Source organism: Sus scrofa, chromosome X (genome assembly GCF_054392235.1).
Source record: "Sus scrofa isolate SSC_HxYL_T2T_F1_AM1 chromosome X, Sscrofa_HxYL_maternal_Yorkshire_Landrace_v2.0, whole genome shotgun sequence".
Taxonomy (NCBI): Eukaryota; Metazoa; Chordata; class Mammalia; order Artiodactyla; family Suidae; genus Sus; species Sus scrofa.
Genome location: NC_139401.1, coordinates 32,222,970 through 32,245,517, shown reverse-complemented (window position 1 = coordinate 32,245,517; position 22,548 = coordinate 32,222,970). Strand labels below are relative to the sequence as shown.

General features: G+C 35.3%; 1 protein-coding gene across 25 annotated transcripts in view; it reads left to right on the top strand.

The window, feature by feature from the left end:
• The window catches only part of DMD (dystrophin), a 2,611,869-nt gene that overhangs the window by 1,054,208 nt on the left and 1,535,113 nt on the right, over positions 1-22,548 (top strand). For all 25 annotated transcript variants that reach the window (XM_021079543.2, XM_085006422.1, XM_085006420.1 and 22 more), the window contains 1 exon segment: positions 6,594-6,713. In XM_021079543.2, coding sequence (XP_020935202.1) covers positions 6,594-6,713 — 120 coding nt within the window.

Genomic DNA, 22,548 nt, shown 5'->3' with positions numbered 1-22,548 from the left:
CACCTTTAAACATGAATGCATTTTTGTCACTCTATCATCCATTCTATGTCCTTTTATCCTTATATTCTGAAAGATGTAGGGGTATGCTAATTGTTAGCTGTTTTTAAAAGAATTTTTTCACATTATTAAGCCCCCTTCCTGGGATTGGTAAGCATTAGGTGCTTTAAAAACCTTTAAAATATTATTGACATAGTCTTTGGGGCCCTCTTTTGATACTTAGGAGTTGGGAGAAACATAAATACTTATTTCTAAAAAGAAGGTAAGAAACAATGGGTTCTTATATAAACTAATATAATTATGAAATAACATTTAAGTAAGTGGATATTAAAATTAAAGTTCTACGGAGGTCCCGTCATGGCTCAGTGGTTAACAAATCTGACTAGGAACCATGAGGTTGCAGGTTCAGTCACTGGCCTTGCTCAGTGGGTTAAGGATCTGGTGTTGCCATGAGCTGTGGTGTACGTTGCAGACGCAGCTCAGATCCTGCATTGCTGTGGCTCTGGTATAGGCCGGCAGCTACAGCTCCGTTTCGACCCCTAGCCTGGGAACCTCCATATGCCGCAGGAGTGGCCCTAGAAAAGGCACAAAGACAAAAAAAAAAAAAAAAAGAAAGAAAGAAAGAAAGAAAGAAAAGAAAACAGTTCTAAGAGAGCCTATTAAGGAAGCTTATTTTAAATATTTAGCAAAATTTACAATACAATTTCATACCATAAATAGATCCTCATGGAGAAATAGACAATACTGTGACCAGTCAGGCTTAGTAAAGTGAATATTGGACTGAAAATAAAAATGGCAAGTCATTTCCAGATCATTTCATTCAGGGAATAGACAGACTAGGGAATAGAAAAACTAGCCCAATGCAGAAGTGTACAAAGAAGGACATAAGAACAACCACAAGAGAAATGTTGCAAGAATGATGCACTGCCAGCCCCCACCCCTATCATTTCCTAAGAAATCTTTATTCTTCCTGATTTGTCTGGGGTGGTTTTATTTGAAAATAAAATCAATTCACATCCAAATGCTTTGTATTACCTAATTGTTGATAAGTATCTAGGGATTTTTTGGTTCCTGAGCTGGATTTTAAGATAATACTTTCCTAGATGTTGGATTTATCCCATGTTCTTAGAAACTCTTCTGGTTTCTTAAGATTTTTACAGGTTTTTATATTCAATACAAGTTTTCTTCTCATCAATCTTTCCTTTTGTGTACATTTATTTGGTTAAGCTAAAAACTGCAATTTACTTAAACTTAATAGTTTATTAAACATGTTTCTAATCATATTAATTTAAACTAGTATTTGGCAAGAAGTAGATGGCCTTAAAATCCATGCAGAACCCATGATGGGTGTTTTTTCCTAGAGGTGTGTTTGTGTTAGTGTGTTTAGATCTGCAAGTGTCGGCATTTTCCTATTGGTTAATCGTTGACGTAGAAGGAGTAATGAAGTAAACTATGTGCATAGGCAGCCATCATCCCTTCCTGTTTCATGTTCCGGAGCATATACTGTGACCAAAGGAAGTATTGTAAGGCCTCCTATAGAACTTACTGGAGACCTAACTTTGTTTTTGTTTTCTAATACTCTTTCTTTGTATTCATTGTTGCTCTTCACCTCTAAACATCAAATCTCATAGTCCCCTAGCCTTACATATTTCCATGCCTTTATTTTCCAAACATTATTTCACATGCATGCTAGGAAAGGATAAAAACATAAGTCTGGAGTAAACATTCAAGTGACTCTTCAGTGGTTGTTCTAAGCCAGGTTTAAAGACCAACTTGACATGGGTCAGGGCAAGAAGAATTCAGTACCACTAATGATATTTGAAGGAAATAGAAGAAAAGTCACATTTAATTCATAAAATATGATTAAGTGCTAAAGAAACAACAAATTTGGTCAGATTCTTTAGCTAGAGAATAATTTATAAAATATAGAATTATTTGTAGGGGTATAACAAAATCTAAGCATTTTTAATGTTAAATTTTACTGTTGGCCTTTTCTCTTGTTATAAGGAAAAAAATATTTTTAGTTGACATTAGAAAGCAAACATTGATGGCATTTGTATCTAATAACGGTATAAAAATTTAATTAGGAGCATGACAGATTTTTTAAAATCTGTTAAGTGTAACAAATGCATTACTTTAATAAAAATACTGGCAAGAAATACATAATAAAATACCTAATATGTATTTGTGTGTATAAATAATTTATATGCTTTCAATAAAGAAAAACTTTAACAATCATATATTACAACATTTTAATCTGAATATATCTTCTTTTTTTTTTTTTGTCTTTTTGTGCCATTTTTTGGGCCCCTCCCACAGCATATGGAGATTTCCAGGCTAGGGGTCTAATCAGACCTGTAGCCTGTTGGCCTACGCCAGAGCCACAGCAACGCCAGATGAAAGCCACGTCTGCAACCTACACCACAGCTCATGGCAACACCAGATCCTTAGCCCACTGAGCAAGGCCAGGGATCGAACCTGCAACCTCATGGTTCCTAGTCGGATTTGTTAACCACTGAGCCACAACGGGAACTCCTGAATATATCTTCTGATAGAAAAAAAAATTTAGTGTAATTCTCTAGGGATACATCTGTATTTGGAATAGTTTGGCTTATATTTCAGGCTTAATTAGTAAATCAACCATAAATCTCCATTATATAAATACAGCTATGAGAAATTCAAATCCGTAAGAAGTAAACATTTAATTAGTATTAATTGTAAGATAGCTTTAAAAACTTTAGTGTATTTTAAAAATTAATTGTCTTGAGAATCTATGTTTTTTTTTCAAAGAAAGAAGCAGGAGGGTGTACTTTATGTCAGTGATCAAAACACTTATTCACAGATATATAGGTTGGCAGAACATTTTAACTTTTTAAACACACTAATTTCTTTGTGGCATTTTTGCTACTTCTAAGAATCAACTTCTTTTTTCAAAAATGAACTCTGAGTAGTTCCCATCGTGGCTCAGCAGAAACGAATCTGAGTAGGAACTATGAGGTTATGGGTTCAATCTCTGACCTCGCTCAGTGGGTTAAGGATCTGGCATTGCTGTAAGGTGTTGTGTAGGTCATAGACTCGTCTCAGATCTGGCATTGCTGTGACTGTGGTGTAGGCTGGCAGCTGTAGCTCCAATTCAACCCCTAGCCTTGGAACCTCCATATGCCACAGGTGAGGGGCCTTAAAAAGCAAATAATAATAATAATAATAATGATAATAATAATAAAATAAAATAAAAAAATGAAATCTGGGCATTGGATATTTTATAGTCTTTTGTCTTTTGCAGATAAACAGAGGATTAGCTAATACTGTTACCCAATAATGTTTATTTTCAGAGTTGAGGTCTACGAAAATAGGAAATATGATTACAATATTTCAATAACTCAGTCTCGCAGCTATTGAGTATTCTCAGAAAGATCAATTTAACCTTTTCTATTTTAACCCCTGATTAGGAGTAAAAGAAAAGGTATAATTTGAAAGTCATAGAAAAGAAAAGGAGACGTTGGAAATGACTTAAATAGAGTATATGCTAATCTATTGTAGTGCTATATATTCTTCAAGATTTTCATCCATTGTGGAGAAACTTTCCCATTTTCCCTTATTTATCTGAATTCTTTATGAGTTCAGATATCTTTCATGTTTGATTTTAAACCTATCAACTCACAACTAGCTTTAGTGATACTTCATGTTAGTACTTCAGCCAAAGCATGAAATGTAAACCCCTGATCAATATGGCAAGATATGATTTCTGATTATCAAGCAAATAGATAAATAAAACAAAATTACAAATCTAAGTACTGGAGAAAATAACTAGTATAGTTGACCACATATGCTTTAGAAAGATGCAACCTGAGTGTTAAAGTATGTGCATCATGGACCAAACAATGATTTTTCTTAGGTTTCTTTGTTTAAAACCTATGAAAACAGTGAAAATAACAATGTACATATAAAAAATGTGAATAGTATAGCATTATTTCTGAATTGCCTGTAATATATGTAATTATATACACTATCATACTTCAGTTACAGGAAAAAATAACTGGCCAAATTAAAGAAACAAATTTATGATATATTGGACACCAATATATTATTTTAATTATTATTTTAAACATTCCTGACTGACACATTTTCAATGTTCTAAGTTCTGGCTTATATAACTCAGAAAACACAGACTCAACATTACTTTCAAGGGCAACTCTGAATGTTACTGTTTCCATTTTCGGCCTCATGGCAGAAAGAGTTTTATTAACCAGTGTAAGCTCTGGAATGTCAAAAGCGTGATAGGCAGTATAGACTCTGCACACAAAATAGATGCATAGTCATTTTATTCTAAATTGCTTCACTTGAAAATATACCATGAAAATCTGGAGAGAGCAAGTAAAAGTAAGTGATTTTATAGTGCTCTAAAATGTTGAGACTTGAAAATAAAAGTCGTAGGATAAAAATGCTTAAGCATTTGAGTTTGCGATGTAGCTAATCCTAATAGGTTCCCTTACATCTGCCATAGGGTTTGAATAACTAAGAGCTAGTCTGATAGGTGCCAAGCATCAGTGTTTCACAAATAGGGAATAGAGGTTTTCTAAAAAGTGAAAGACTTTGTCCCAAACCTGCTTCATTGTTCTTATACATAAGGACAAATATACATAGCTTTTAGGGCCACACCCATGGCATATGGAGGTTCCCAGGCTAGGGGTCAAATTGGAGCTACAACTGCCAGCCTATGCCACAGCAATGCAGGATCCTAGCCATGTCTGCGACCTACACCACAGACCATGGCAACACCAGACCCTTAACCCACTGAGCGAGGCCAGGGATCAAACCCATAACCTCATAGTTCCTGGTTGGATTAGTTTCTTCCACCTGTGCCACGATGGGAGCTCCTTATATTATATTTTTAAAAATGTTCTAAGAAGAGTACTAGATAACTAGGAATTTTACATTCTTATTTGGGGATTTCCAGGTAGTAATTAGTGTAGCATGATAAGATCTTGGAGGAACTGGAGCAGAGTATCTTGGATCTAGAGCAGCCTCCTCTGTTTACTCCTCCTTTGTTACTGTCTCTTTATTCCTCTGTTTACCCCTGTTTTTCTCTACAAATATTTATACACTGATTTTTTTTTAAGATTGGAATACTGTTTTGGGTTATATGTGCTTGTTAGTGTAATTATAATTATACTTTTTTAAAAAAGCTAATCCTTCCCAATAGATTATAATCTTTATATAATCAGAAAGGGCCAAACTCATCTGTGCATATTGCCCTCATCTCTCCTCATGGTGCTATTCATTCAACAAAAGTTTGTTTATCTTTAGTTGCTTGGAATATGTAGTGAGAAGGACAAAGGGTGTCTCTGTTCTAGTGGATCTTTTATATTCCACAAACAATAAATGACTAAACTAAAAGAAAAATCTGATTGTGGAACATGATGGGAGATAGTATGAGAAAAAGAATGCATATGTATGTATGCCTAATAACTATACCATTCAGCAGAAATTGATAAAACACTGTAAATCAACTGTACTTTAATTAAAAAAAGAAAGAAGTTATAGAAATAGTAAGAAGCAAATTTAGATCCTATCTTCATGAAAAGCCTCTCTGAGCATGTAATACTTAAACTGAGTCTTGAATGATAAGAAAGAGAGATTATTTAAAGATACAGAAGAAGAGCACTTCCGGTAGAGCAAACAGCTTGACACATTGTAGCAGAGAGAGAAGACAAGTGTGACTGAAACAGTGTCAGAGGGCAAGAATTGTATGCAGTTATATTGTACGTATAGAGTGGTAGGAAGGTGCTGGATCATATAAAGATTTCAGGTAAAGAATTTGGATTTTCTCCCTTAGTGTAATGGAATACCATTGGTTTTTATCCAGAGAGTTGACATCTCATTTATATTAGAGCAGAGAAGGAACCAGCAAAAGAGCTAAAAAGCAGTTCTTGATCAGGTGGGAGGATAATCAGGAGAGGGTGGTTCATGAAGCTTAAGAAAAGAGAAGAGAGGGTCAAGAATGAAGGAGTGATTAATTAGGTTAGTAATTGAAATGTCAAGTTAGGTAGTATCAAAAACTGGTTATTGGATTTGGGAACCTGGAGGTCGATGGCAACCTTTACGGGAGATGTTTTAATGGGATAGTTAGGTAAAGGGACTAATGGGGTAAGAAAGTGGAAAGAGTAACTAGAGAACACAAAATATTTTTTAGTGAAGAGGAACAAATAATATGTCAGCATTGGGAAGCGTCTTTTGTGTTGAGAGTTAGTGTTGCTTTGGTTGATAACATAACTTTGTAGAGAATGAGACATTGAAGATGCCATAGGCAGCTGAGTATTTTAAGAGAAAAGCGAGAGGAAGTGGGATAACTGGCAGCACATATTAGCATGCCTTTCTCAACAGATGCTCTTTCTCTCTGTACTTTCACATTCAGTTGACAGAAATGTGCACATTTTGCTGAGCACCATAGCAGAAAATTTGCTTGAAATGGTTCTAGTCTAATAAAAAATTAATTACCCAAAATAAATCACATTCATTTGGGAAGAAATATTTTTGGCATATAGATCAATAGGCTATCATTTTAATTTTCTTATTTTTTTTTTTTTATCTTTCAGGTGCTTCAGGAAGACCTAGAGCAGGAACAAGTCAGGGTCAATTCTCTCACGCACATGGTGGTGGTAGTCGATGAATCTAGTGGAGATCATGCAACTGCTGCTTTGGAAGAACAGCTTAAGGTCAGATTATTTTCTTTAATTCACTAAATACATCATTCAAAATAATTAATTGTAACTCAGAAAATACTTAGAAAATTTAAAATACAATTTGTTTATGACAAATATTTAGAATGCAATGTATTTAAACTAATTCAAATTATGTTGTGTTCATAGGACATTTATGCATAATTCCTTTTCATTATACACTCATTGCTCACACTAGCTTCCTGGACTTTGGGGAAATGTGTAAATGCAGATCTATTTATTTATTATAGTTGAATACCATGTATTAGATAACTGGTCAGAGGAATTTTATTTATGCTTTCTTCAAATCTACAGTCTAAGAGATGAAAAGATTAAAACACACACACAAAAAGATATATTCAATCAAATAAGAAGAAATTTAAGAGTTCCCATTGTGGCTCAGTGGATTAAGATCCCAACTAGTATCCATGATAATGCAGATTTGATCCCTGGCCTCTCTCAGTGGGTTAAGGATCCAGCATTGCCACAAGCTGAGGTGTAGGTTGCAGATGTGGCTTGGATCCCATGTTGCTGTGGCTGTGGTATAGGCCAGCAGCTGTAGCTCCAATTCAACCCCTAGGCCAGGAACTTCCATATACTGCAAGTGCCCCCCCCCAAAAAAAAGAGAGACAAAGAAATTTAACACCTTCAGTATATTTTTTTCTTGGAAGCTTTCAGTTGTAGTCTTGATGAGGACATAGCAAGATGTTTAAGTCATGGAAGTTTTGTTGGAGCAGATACTTAGCCTTTCAATCCCTCATTCAACCTGACTTATAGTAATTGTGTCCTTGGAAACATAGCTAGTACATATTAACAAAGGATAATGTAGATGTTTTCATATTTTTAATATTTTTTCCTAATTGGAAATGGTAAAATTTTATTGTCAATTTTTAAAAATTTCAACAAAGCATATATACATAAACTAAAATATTGACATTAAGGGAAAGTACAATTGTTTATTATTCTGAATGTGATACATATATTCACATATATGCACAACTACAGATTATATTTTGGGCATTCAATGTATACAACAAATGCTTGCCTTTCCTATGTGATAGTTAGGGATCAATAGACTGACATGTCTAAGGATCCAATCAATTTGAGTTTATATCACCCTATAAGCCCGATGTTGTTCTAAATGTAGTTTCTCTTACCTAACCTATAAGGTGATTTCTTAAAACCTTATCTCTCTTTTTGCTCCTTTTGTGTGAATTGTAGTTTTTTTTTTTTTAATCCCAGTGAAATGTCATTTCCTAAGGTTACTGCCTTAGACTGCCAATCTCCAACAATATTATCTCACTTTCCATTATTAAATGAGAAAGACAAAACTGTTAAACTGCTACAATCGAGCATTTAATATATATTACTGACTCATCTTAATTGGTTATGTTTCAATGAAATTGCAGGGGTTATAGCTCTAAAAGGTTTATTACACTTAATATTATAGTGCACAATTGCATATATGACCAAATTTATTGTACACACACACACACACAACTGGCTAAAGGACTGACAGGCCACTGCTACACCCATTTTAAGGAATTCCATAGTTCTAATACAATAATGTTATAACTGCTTATAGATGGGTAAAAATCTAGTATTCAATGTTTGTCAGAAATTTTCAGAAAAGATAAAAGAAGTTTGGGAGGCAGAGGTTAGAAGGACCACTGATTTTTTAAAAATTAAGGCAGAAAATTTTCTAAGTCATAGAGTAATTCCAGTTAAATTAACACCTGAAAAACAGCCACTTTGGCTTCACCAGACCTAGTACAACTAGATTTCAAATATAATTATTCCAAGGTAATGCCTGTGGGACTATGCCGCCTTGAAAAACAGTCCATAGCACTCACAGATGGTGACTGGGTTAGACCTTAGGTAAGATAAATTAAGAGTAGTGTTCCTAAGCTTTTCTATATTTATTATCCTACTTGCTTTCATTTTTTACCTTATTTTCTGCCTTTATTTCTTTGACCCAGAAACATCTGCTAAGATAGCTGCACATATATTGGCTATTATGAATTCACACAAACTCAGTCCATGTTTGTCCATGGTTGCCCCCCTCCTTAATTAGTAATCAAAATGATTAATTAAGGATGATCAAAGCCTCCCAGACTCCTCTTTTCCCCTCTACCCCCTTTATTCTTTTGATGCCCTCATTTCCCTCTATATAGCCTCTTCCTGTCACCTGACTTTTAGGTAATCTAGACTAGTGTCTAAAAAAGGCCTGCTTTGGCCTTTCTTTCTTACCATTCCACCAGTTTCCTCAGCCCCAGAGGAATTCACAGTTGAATTCTACACCGTGTTATACCACTGGTTTGAATTGCCCTGGAATGCTGGGTTCTCATTTGACTTTGAAATTTCGGTGATTCTTTCTTAAGTTCTTTATAAAATATATAATCTTGTCTTACCCAGTTTAATTATTATAAAGAAAGACAAGAGGAAGAGATGTTGGAAAAGGAGGAGGAGAGAAGAAATAATAAAGGATAAAAAGTCAGGAGAAAATCCATTAGAGGAATCACTTGAGCAGCAACACAAATTTCTTCTGCATGTGACAGGAATTCCGTGTATGCTTCAGAGACTAAACTATCATATGTTTCATACTGGTCCCTGAGGAATTCTGTTAGAAGTAACAGGAAGAATTTGAGGAAAGAGAAACAGGTATATTGACTCAATAAAAGGGGGAAAAAAGGGAGGACGGGAACCTGAGAAGAATCCTTGAGGGCTTTCATTTCAGCAAGGTCTCATTATCTGTAGCTCATTCCTAAAGACCAGTTTCCCGTTGAACCTTGCCCCCACCCTTTTTCCTCCTCCATGGTCTCTCAGGTCACCACAATGCCTTAATCCATTTCTCTCCAATTTGCTGAAGTACCAGAGCCTCAAAATAGATACTCAGTTGTCTTTAATAAAGAGATGCAGATGGGAGAGAACTAGGAAGGGAGGCCTTTGATTTAATTCAATAACAGAGAGAGATGTTCTTACTCTCTGGAGTTAGAACTCTAAAAATACTCCTCATAGAATATCTTTATATGTATTGACTTAGTTCTGTGAACTCTATTAAAAGTTGGATTTTCTCTAACTTTAAAAGACTTTTAGAAGTCTTCTTTTTGAAAGGTTTGAAGAAAAACAAAGTTAGGTCAGAACATATGCTTAGGGATTCTGAAAGATGGCATGACTTATAAAGGAGAATCTTCTGAAAAGTGCAGTCTATTGTAAATTAATTTGATTCTCTCTTTCAAAGGTTCAGCTTGTCCCTCAGAAATGTCACCTCAGGTCAGAAACTTGTCCTTAACTCTAGAGATTTCTATTATATTAGTACACAGAGAGCCTTATTTGTAACTAGTGGTGCCAGTTAACTAATTTTATTGAGAAATATCCTGGCTGAAAAACTAAGATGGATAATGTATGTGGAGTCTTCAGTCCTGGAGGATATTACCATATCTTTTTCTAAGCATTCTCCATTCTGTTTTCATATTTTCAGTGAGTACTTGTAATGTTCTTACTATGTCAATAGGGATTATGCTGGGTAACAGAGGTAAAACTGAAAAAAAGAGATTTTGCCACTACATTCCTGGGTCAGAAATGGATAATTTGTGAGCCTCCTGCCTTCTTTGGAACCCCCATGCAATGGTAGCCATTTCTTAGGTTCCCTTTTTGAATTTAAATCCTGATTCTTTGTCATCCATGGTCATCGTGGTAGACATAGCAACTGCTTTCTTGGTACTTTTAATCTAATAGAGGAAATAAACACTAATCAAATAATTAAAAAATGAGAAAATATTTTTAAATGGACATAATTTATTTCTATTAAGGAAAGGAACAAAGTTTTGTGACAACAAATTAGTCTGATTTAAGCTAAAGCTTGAAGGTATGAAATGATTCTCTAGTAAAGTGATGTTTAAACTATGATCTAAAGGGCACATTGGAGGGAACTGTATAAAGTGTGTATAAAAGGGATTGATGGAGATGGGTATGGTTTCTGGGAAGAGGGAACAGTATATCAATTGAACACGGCACCCTTGGAACTTTCAGGGCCAATTTGGCTACAACATTGAGGTTCAGAAGAGTGGTGCTACCAGAGGGTTGGCAAGCAGACAGGGGCTTACCTAAAAATTATAATTAGTGTGATACTGAACTCCACCGTAATTCATTCAATCAACAAACATGTGTTGAGCAGCAGCTATCTGCCAGGATGGGGTCTGGGACTACCATGGTGGGAATGGGAATCGGGACAACAATCGTGGCACCCATTCTCCTGGATCTGCACTAATTAAATACAATTAAATATAAAATTTTGGCCATGCTAAGTTCAAAGTTACAGATATATACATTACATATACATTACTAAATGACTTATCTTGCTCTAGAAAGTAGGGAAAGGCCTCCATAAGTGGCCTTAAGTGAGAGTTAAAGATTCAGTAGAAATTCATTGGGCGACAGTAGAGAGTAGGAAAGAATTCCAGATGGAAAGACTGTATTTACTCATTTATTCAACAGATATGTGACATGTATCGACTGCCTACTAGGTGCCAGATGAAAATCTAGTCTTTGAGGTTAAGTATGGACTAAACAGATCATTTCTTTATGAAGTTTACATTCTAGCAAGCATCAGAATAAATAAGCAAGCATTATACTATGAAAAAGCACTAAGAAAAAAGAACTATAAGGAAAAAATAGACCGAAGAAGAAAGCAGTTTTACAATGGAGGGACAAAATTGAGAGGTAAAATAAAAAAAATAAAATAAATAAAGGAAGTATTTTGGAGATACACAGGTCCTGTGGGCCTTTTGCATTTGAAAACTGCAAAACAAAACAAAACAAAACAAAACAAAACAAAAAAAAAAAGACCATAAATAGAGAATAAAGAAAGCCTATTTTTCTAGGGAAATAGCTGTTTCTAATAAATTACAGAAAATGCTCTAATAGAACCATTTTTCAGAGAAGAAGTAGAGTTATTAAAATTCCATTTTTAGATCTGTTCTTCTGTACATGTTAACACCTGAGAATCCAAATAGATATACTTAAAGTGCCTAAGGCCACAGAGCTTGAGAGTTTCTAGCATATAAAAAATGTTTGGATTATTTTAAACATTTGACTATTTAAACAAATGACTAATCTTTAAGATACTGTCTACAATTTTGGAGAATTAAAGGTATACCAAAAAATGGATACAGACAAGCATCCTCTCTTGAAGAAGAGTAGCCTGAAAAATACAGTTTTAGAGTAGATTATTAAACATAAGACTATGCATACATGTATAGTTTCTTGCTCATCTGATGACATTAATAAACTTTATTGAACAAAGGAACAATTTTCAAAAGTTAGAAAGGTCTCTAAGAGCTATAATACATTTGCTACAATCAAGGCATGAAAACTAACTTTACATCAAATGACATTAAACAATTTGTACAAATATTATGTGATGTTATTAAGACAGATACTTTGGTGGCTCTATTAAGTTGGTTGACTCAGCAGAATTGGATTAATTTAAAATGTTTTGATTTTCCTGAATTATTTTTCAAAGCCTCTCATGAGATGATGGACCTTCCTATCCTATGTCAGTTGGTGGAGAATGCGTTTTAATACAGTCCTTCCTATTATCCGATTTACACACAAGAGGATTGGACTGAAAATGATTGGACTCTTTTTATTCAAACTTCAGTTTCAGAAAATTTGAGGGCAGGAAGCCATTTGAGGATTTAGCTGGGGCTCTGGGTAAATTTCACACCCACATGAGTGGCTAATGGACAATTTCCTCTCCCAGGTTACTTTAGAAGTTTTATAGCAATGCCCCGTGAAGTTAGAATGTCACATGCAAGTATCATATTTGTTTTTCATGTTTTAAAATAGAAAAGGCATATTTATTGTTTGCAAATTTTACTGCTTAAAAAAGCAATGTCTTTAAGTTTTTGATAAGAAAGTTCTGAATTCCCATCCATACATGAGAATGATATAGGCACCCATATATGTAAATGTAAGTATATATAAATTTATGGAAATGCATGTCTATATATAAATGTATTTATATTTTCTCCATATGTATGAATATGTGTATATGTCTATATCTCTATCTATCTATATATACACAAATGAGAGAGAGAGACTGACCTTACTTAACAACAAATTTAACAAATTTAAGATTAAATCAAAGCACAGTAATATAGATTCTTAGTAAATTAATGCAATCTTGAATGTGGCATAATGTATAGATGTATATGGACTAATAATTGCATTCTGTGCTGGTTTGAATTCTCTTTTTATTTTAGTGTTTTAGCTGAATTTTTCAGGGACGGTAGCGTCTTGTAAAGAATGTTTGTAGGACCAGGGATTATTGAATTTTAAGGAAAACCTAAGCAGAGATAAGGGACACGTGAGTGGTATTATCTTATTGAAAATGTTTTCTCTGTTTTACTTCAGAAGGTTGTGCTGCCAAAAATAGGCATGAGTTGATAAGCCTGTATGTCTTCTGCCCAGACCTTTTTCCAGAGCCCAATTTCTTCTCTTCCATTTTCTTCTGGCTATGTGCCCCTTGAAGTTCAAAATGCACCTCAAACACAACAAGGTGAAATGTAACTCATTGTGCTCTACTTCTCTCTAAACTTTCTTATTTTACTTACCCCCCCGATTTTGTTTATTGCACCACCATTCACCTTGACACCTGTACCAGAAACCTGGAGGCTTTCCAAACTCATCCCTTTCCTTTCTCTTAGGAGCCCTCTAATGTAATCAGTCACAGCATTGCTTAACTGCCTCTCAGTCACTGTTTCATTTTTGTTCCTGGTACTATTTTCCAAGGTAAAGCCCATATCATCAACCCCTGAAAGTCCTTGCCTGCATTCTTATCTGTTTCGATCCAATCTCCACATTGAAGTCAGGGCAGAATCTCAAGAGCCTATACAATAGAGTTTTTTTGTCTGCTAAAATCCTTAGTCACTTTCTCTCCTCTAGAGAGTTTCATCACCTAGGCCTACAGTGATTTTTATTATGTAACCCTCCACCTGTCTATTGATACTTATTTCCTGTTACACCTCTCATATCCCTCAACCTATATTCTCTTCCTACAAGCTCTTCCTGATGCTCAGTATGTCACTGTCTTTGAACATGCTGTTCCTGTCACTCTCATCTTCATCATGTCTGCTGGGAAAAGTCCTACTTCATATAGCAAAACCAATTCAAATTTTTATCTGTGAAGTTAGTTTTTCTATGCAGTTATGACTACTCCATGATGTTTGTTTGTTTGTTTGGTGCCATCTCTGTACCATTAGTCTGCCTCTTTTGTTTAGATGTAAAATAGTCTACTAGAATGTAGTTGTTCAGAAAGGATATAATGTCTCCTAGTCTATCATGGCTTGGAAATGGAATTTGTAACTAAAAATGTTTATAATATGAACCCTTAGGATAATTGGGGTGGGAAACAAAAAAGGCTAAAGCCTACAGAATTAAGAAACAGAGGTTACTTATGAAGAGGAATATGGATGAAAATATTTTTGATGTCTCTCTCTAGTTTCTAATTTTATACTTGGTAAATAAAAAGCATGTTTAAAATAACTTAGGAGTTCCCGTCGTGGCACAGTGGTTAACGAATCCGACTAGGAGCCATGAGGTTGAGGGTTCGATCCCTGGCCTTGCTCAGTGGGTTAAGGATCCGGCATTGCCATGAGCTGCGGTGTAGGTTGCAGACGTGGCTTGGATCCTGTGTTGCTGTGGCTGTTGCGTAGGCCGATGGCTACAGCTTCTATTTGAACCCTAGCCTGAGAATCTCCACATGCCGCGGGAGTAGCCCTAGAAAAGGCAAAAAGACAAAAAGACCAAAAAAAAAAAAAAAAAAAAACTTTAAATGTGATAGAAATAATTCCACTAAGCCAAGTGTCAAAAATTGTTGCCCATGAAGCAGTAGTTATAATTATTGGCACATTTGTGTGCTCATGATTTTCCAAGAATTTTATGTAGTTCACATGCAATGCTATCTCTCACAAATAAAAAAGTGTATAATAAGGTTAAATCCAAATTCATGCAGTTTGCAGGTGGCAGAACTTGGACTGGTAGCCAGATCTATGTGATGCCTCAGCCTGGGCTGTGTCCTAAGCTCTCAGTTTCATAGGAGAAAATTATTATGTGACCTTGACAAAATTATTACAGGGGCAGTGTTGGAATGGTAATATTCTTTATGAATATTTAGCGTTAATTCTGATATGGTCTAAAGAGAATTCTGGCCCTATTAATCCCTGAAAAGAATCCAAACTTTATACTGTGGCACAATATTTAAAAATTGGGTACCCCAAACAGTACACAAATTATAATTATAGCTTGAAGACTACACAGAGGTCACATACCCATAGTTCCACATCCAGATAAAAAGATGGATGTGGAACTGTGGATATGAATATGATTATGGATAACATAATCAAAAAGCCCATTAAGCCCTATCATAGCATAAAAACATTAGAGGACATTCAGAAGTTGGATGGTCATTGTGATTATGCCATTTGTGTTTGCTAATTTCTCCTTATCAAAGTTGGGCTCTTACCCTCCCAGAATCTGGGAGACAGAAGTCCTACCCTTTTTGACAAAAAGATGGCTAATGGGTCCTTGAGAAAGATATTCTGGAGTTGTAGACTATTTACATCACAAAGGGACAAATAAAACTTTAGTCAAGCTAAACCTATCTTGGCCAGTATAAGCCCTTCATATTTGTTTTGTCAATTTTTTTTTTCTTTAGGGCCACACCTGAAGCATATGGAAGTTCCCATGCTAGGGGTTGAATAAGAGCTGCAGCTGCTATTCTACACCACAGCTCATGGCAATATGGCTGGATCCTTAACCCACTGAGTGAAGCCAGGGTTTGAACCTGCATCCTCATGGATACTAGTCGGATTTGTTTCCACTGTGCCACAACTGGAACTCCTAGTTTGTTTATTAACTTGAGTAGTTTATCTGTAGCATCACTCAGGTGTACATATCAGGTGGTTTGTGATTAATAGCACTTTTACTCCTCCCTTTCCAATCATTCATTTTATTCATTTTTCTTGCATTTTTGTGCAGCATACCTTAGTACAATGGTATTCTTGTCAATATCTGTTTCTCATTTTAGCTCTCAGAAGTGAGGGTTTTAGTAGGTCAAAATAAAGTATGATATTTTCTGTAGGCTTGTTGTAGATGCCTTTTATTCCTAGTGTTCTATGAATTTTTTTTAATAACTGGGTGCTTAATTTTATCAAACATTTTTTCAGGATCACTCGAGAGAATTATTTTAGTTTTCTCCCTTATTCTGTTAATATATAAAATTACATTGCTTCATTTTCATTCTTTTTCTTTTTTGTCTTTTTAGGGCCACACTCGCAGCATATGGAGGTTCCCAGGCTAGGTGTTGAATCAGAGCTGTAGCCGACAGCCTATGCCACAGCCACAGCAACAAGGGATCCAAGCTGCATCTGCAACGTATACCACAGCTCACAGCAATGCCAGATCCTTAACCCACTGAGTGAGGCCAGGGGTCGAACCTGAGTCCTCATGGATGCTAGTCAGATTTGTTTCCACTGAGGCAGGACAGGAGCTCCAGATTGTTTCATTTTCTAATGCTAAAATAGACTTGAGTTTCTGAAATAAACCAAACATGGATGATATGAGTAATCCTTTTTACTTGTTGCTTGATTTCTTTGCTGACATTTGATTTAGAGGTTTCCCATTGTGTCCATGAAAGAGATCTGGCCTGTGTTTTCCTTTCTTATGATATGCTTGCTAGGTTTAAGCCCCTTATTATGCAGTCTTAGAAACTTGCCATTTATGCCTGGAATTTTCTTTATGGGGGAAGTTTTAGATGAAGATACAATATACTTAATTGACCTTAGACTTTTTATTTTTGATTTCCATTTTTTAATTTTAAATCCTTTTTCTAGATTTTCCCTTTTTTGTCAGTTTTAGTAGTTTTTATCTTTCTAGGAATTTGCATCTAAAATTACAAATATATTCACATTCAGTCACCATGGTATTTAACATTTATTATTTATTTATTTATTTATTTATTTTGCCACTTCTTGGGCCGCTCCCATGGCATATGGAGGTTCTCAGGCTAGGGGTCAAATCGGAGCTGTAGCCACTGGCCTACGCCAGAGCCACAGCAATGCGGGATCCGAGCCGCGTCTGCAACCTACACCACAGCTCACGGCAACGCCGGATCCTTAACCCACTGAGCAAGGGCAGGGATCGAACCCGCAACCTCATGGTTCCTAGTCGGATTCATTAACCACTGCGTCACGACAGGAACTCCCTTAACATTTATTATTGAAATTTAGGAAGTGTTATATAAAACTATGAATTTCTAGCCTCTTGGGAAAAGGGAAGTGATCTGATAATTGTATGTCTGTTTTTGTGCATATTAACATCAGTAGGAGTTGAATAGTTCTGCCCACTTTACCATGAGCTCTCCATTTAGCTACAATCCCCATTACTCCTCATCCCCTTATACCTAGATTATTTTGTGCATTTTATTATATATACACATTAGAATGTGTGATTTCTTATAGATAGAATGTTCCAGTGCCAAAAGTTAGACTGGAGCATAGAGGGATGTGTTCTCCACTCACTTGGTTACAAATAAGTCATGTAATGGAGAAGGCTCTTGGTTTAAAAATGCAAAAGTAAAACATTTTCAACTCTTGTACAAAACATAATCTTCATTAGACTATTTAGGTAAATTCAAAAACCTAGTAAATTTAGTATCATGCTGAAATGTTTCACTCTATTCTATGTTAAAATTCTATTATGTCTAGATTTATCACAGCTGGAAACAAAAGCTAAGTTCTAAATCCTTACCATTTACAGGCATCTCAATAATTCATCATGGTCTTCAGAGCAACTTTCCTATTTGTTGACCTATCTGACCCTAGCAGTGACCTGGCTAGGAAGGTACTAAGCAGGCACTCTTATGTCCATTTCACTAGTAGGACAGCTAAACCATGGCAAGATAAAGAGTTTGCTGACAGATATTACCAGTTTGGTCAACAGTCAAGCTGGAACAAGAATTCATGCAATTTGTATTTTATGCTTAGTGGCGGGTAGCAGATTAGTAAATTTAGAGGTTCTACTATATGCACATTTTAAGTATTAAACATTTAGAATTGGAGGTAGAGGGGAGGGTACAGGAATTCACATGTGACTCTCACCGCCTATGGATCTTCAAATTCACCACAAATAGCCCTGTAGTTACCATAAATGACTGGTAGACAGGTATTTAATGAAGCAGCAAGAGAAAGCAATGGGGTTTTAAGACACAATTTGAGAGTAAAGTCCTGTATTCATAACTACAGTGATGGCATTCAGCTTTGAGATAGGCACACACTGTATGAAATGCACAAGACATTAAGCACATGGATAAGCTACCTCCCCCCCACCACCCAAGAAGTTCAGAGACTGGGAGTCATAAAACAATAAGGAAGAGTAAAACCCCAAGCTACCTAGGAGTGCCTGGGAATGTGATGAATGCTAGAAAGAACACTGTCATGCTGAAATGCTCCTCAGGACTCCTGCTCTTTATTTTCTGATATCCCAGTTGAATAGATGTGTGGGAGGTGGAGTGTGCAAAGTTTATTAAGCTGGCATAGAACATTAAATAATAACTCACAAATAATAATAGCAACAACAACAGGGCCTTTCCAGATTTATTCATTAGCACTTTGTAAACTCATAAAAATAAATAATATATGGAACTGATCGTCACAGCACAGAAGAACATGCTTCTTCAAGTTGAAAATCTCACTATGCTTTTAGTACAATCACAAAGGCTGAATTTCATTAACGAATCAGTCATATTTACTTTTCAAAAATAAGTCCTTACAAAAAACATATGTTCTTAACCTAGAAGAATATGGATTTTTGATTTTTAAAAGATATTTCAGATAAAATGTTCAATTACATCTAGTCAAACGCTTTCTAAAATTAAATATGAAAAGACTCAAAAAGGATTCAGCATCTGTACATCTCACTGTACATTATGTAGCACAAATCACAATGCATGTTTTTTTTCATGTTGAATGCGCTATTGAGTGAATGCCATCAGGAAAGTGCATGGGCTTGTAGCCAGATGGATCTGAGGTCAAATCTCAGATGCTCAATCCTTTGGCCTCTGTGGCCTTAGGTGAGTTACTTAATCCATCTGAGTGTCAGTTTTCTCATGTGTGAACCGCACCATTAGAAGTGACATGAGTTCCTTCAATTCAGTTAGGAGTACAGGATCATTTAAACAGAAGCGAGAATGATAGTTTCAGAGAAACCTCTAATAACTGTTTCCTAATACATCAGAACATGTTTTTTCCACCCAGGACCATATGTTAGACAGTGAAGATATAAGACATGCCATTTTATAGTATACTGCTTCAGTTAACAGTTTGTAGAAAACATGTAAAATTGAGAAGGGAATCATAGACTTGGCTAAACATTAGTCAGTAATACTCTGCCCCATTTCTAGCTTCATAATGGGTGCTTCATTTCTTTCAATAAGTTGTTTGATGTTATTTCCATTTCACCATTGGTAAGATGAAGTTGTTTATCCTTTTTAAATGTACTGTTTTTTTTTATCAAGTAAGAAAGAAAAATCAAGAAATAAATTAGTTTTCAGAAGGCTCATTACACTTACAATTCATTTAGCTGAGGAGTATATGCCAGGGTCTGAAATTGCAATAAAAGGAGATGGGTTGCTTGCTGCCTCCCTCTCTTATAAATCTCAGTTGCTGCTGCATTGTGTGGTCCATGGCACGTAATTGTTTCTTCCTTAGTGGACATACTCTTGGGGACTCTTCATCTCTTAATGCCAATCTTGCTGGGCACAGTTTAGCTCTCACTTTCTATAACTGGCTTTAATAAATTCAGGGGTCAAGGTATTTAAGTTTTACCTCCCAGGCTTGTCAAATTTTCCTCACTTCCTTTTATCCAAGTATTCTTTTGATAGACATTTTTCACTTTTGCTTTGAAAAACCAACTCAACCAAACAAAGGAATTCAGATGAAAAATGTCCTTGGTATGTATAACAATATGAGATGTGAATTAAATGGGAAGGAAAAATCCTCCTCAGTGTGGTTCTGAGCCTAGATGATAATAGAGTTGTGATTTAGTCCATGAAAATGTGTTAGAGTAAGTGAACTGGCCTTTAGCTCCTCTTACTGCTGAGACAAAATGAGGACCTAAATAAAAATTAATTTCTTCTTATCACTTCATGAGATGTTATGATTCATTTTTCATTTATGTTCATAATGTTTACCTATCTTTACAAAAATATGCATTAGTCCTAAAAGTTCAAGGGATTCATAAACTTAAATGGAAACTCAGAGAAAGAGTGATTTTTTTATCTAGAGAAGAGGTTTCTAATCCTAATATAGTGATTTAAAAAATTACCTTCCTGTCAATTCCATTTGTTACAGTTTCTTGTATTTGTCTAACAAACTGGTTACATCTATTCAGGCAATGATAGGAACCAGCATCTTTGAGTGCCTATAACCGCTGACTGATAATCCAACAATTGCTTAGCTCCATCCTTTTAATTTAAATTAGGGCCAATATTTCTAAGCAATAAACATATAAATCCACAAATCCAGGCACTGTGTACATATATTTATACTTGTGCATGTGGCATTGCAAAAATCTACCCATGGGCACACATGTATGAGTAAGCAATTTCTAATTCACTTATCTAGTTTCACTAAGATCAGAAAAAGCACCATGCCTACATTGTAACAGAAGTGACTTAGATTCAGTTCATTGGAAGTTTTCTGAGAGTAAGAGAGATTTAAGCAGTAGCATGTGTTACTGAAGGTTGTGTATGTTCTCTTGTATTAGAAATCATTAAAGAAGAATATGCTGCAATTCTAAACATCTATTTGTAAAGATTTAATAAGTACTTTTCTAGAATGAGTAGAATAAAATAGTTCACCCTTGGTGATTTTTAGAAGGTTTGATGTAAATATTATGACCAAGCAAAATGTAAATAACCATCAACACTTCTATATATTGGTTCAAATTAAAACTCCTTTTTTGTTTTGTTTTGTTTTTACGGCTGCACCTGTGGCATATGGTATATGGGGCTTCCCAGGCTAGGGAACTGGAGCTATAGCTGCTAGCCTACACCAAAGCATAGCAGCGCTGGATCCAAGCGGCATCTGCAATCTACACTACAGCCTACGGCAATGCTGGATCCTTAATCCACTGAGCAAGGCCAGGTATCAAACCTGTGTCCTCATAGATTCTAGTTGGGTTCGTTACCACTGAGCTACGAGGGGAACTCCTACAACTGCTTTTCAATACATACTCGTTTAATAGTTGAAACAATTCTTTAGGCGGTTGGTGTGATGATTTTCTTAGAGAGAAATTACCTATCCATAAACTTCTTGGAAAAGTCACTTGATTTCAATGAGCAGAGGGAGATAATGGTACTGATCCCTCAAAGAATTGCTGGTATTATTAGAATATATTATGAATTTAAAATGTTTTTGTAATTTGGAAAGACGCAAACACATTGGTTGTCCAAGCGATTGATTGACCTGAAAGTTTAATCCAAGTTGTTTGGTTCTAGATACTTTTGTCTTCGCCAAATAAAACATAAAATCACAAAGTGATAATGTATTTGTATTTGGGAAGTTGTCAGAAGAAATTATTAAAACTCTGCTCTACTAGAACAACTTAAATTAATTTTACTCAAGTAACTGAAATGTATTTTCTAAAATTTGCCCACTATAATGTGTACGTCTTTACTTGTAACAACTTCAGTTTTGTGAGACATTTTGTAATGCTATGGAAACAGCCTCACTTAAGTATGCCTGTGTAGTTTATTAGGTCTGCTGTGACACAGTGCCAGAGACTGAGTATCCTAAACAGCTGAAAAATATTTTCCCAAAGTTCTGAAGTCTAGAAATCCAAGATAAATGTACTGACAGGTTTGGTTCTGCTGAGGCCTCTCTCCTTGGCTTGCAGATAGCTGCCTTCTTGCTGTGTCCTTACATGGTCTCCCCTCTGTTCCCACACATCCCCAGCATCTTTCCGTGCACCCAGATTTTCTCCTCTTATAAGGGCACTTGTCAGATTGGATTAGAGCCCACCAGAGCTTAACGTAAAAGCCCTTTTTAAAGGCTTTATCTATCAGATCCCTCCTAATACAGTCACATTCTGGGATGGAGGATGATAGGGCTTCAACATATGAATTTTGGGCAGATACAGTCCAGCCCATAACATCTTTATTCTGTTAATTTTTGGCATATAGTATATGTTCAATAAATATTTGTTGTTTAAATAAATTCATGATTGGCTAAAGAATAAATTGGAGGCTGTCATAAACTGTAAGTTAAAATAAATATCAGCTGAATTATAAACCTGCTTTAGTGAAGTATTGAAGTTATCTATTATGATTATTTGAATACAAAGGACATTTTCAATAATACTCTTTTGTTACTTTTTTTATTGAAGTGTTGTTGATGTACAGGTATACAGTATAGTGATTCACAATTTTTAAATGTTATATCATGTATACTCATTATAAAATATTGGCTATATTCTCTGTATTGTACAATATATCCTTGTGGCTTATTTTATAGATAATAGTCTGTCCCTCTTAATCCCCTACCCCTATATTGCTCTTCCCCCTTTCCCTCTCTCCACTGGTAACCACTAATTTGTTCTTTGTATGTGTGAGTCTGCTTCTTTTTTATTCACTAGTTTGTTATATTTTTTAAGTTCCACATATATGTTATATCATATAGTATGTCTTTTTCTGTATATACACAAACCACATATTCTTTATCCATTTTTCTGTTGATGAAAATAATATATATATATATATATACTTTTTTTT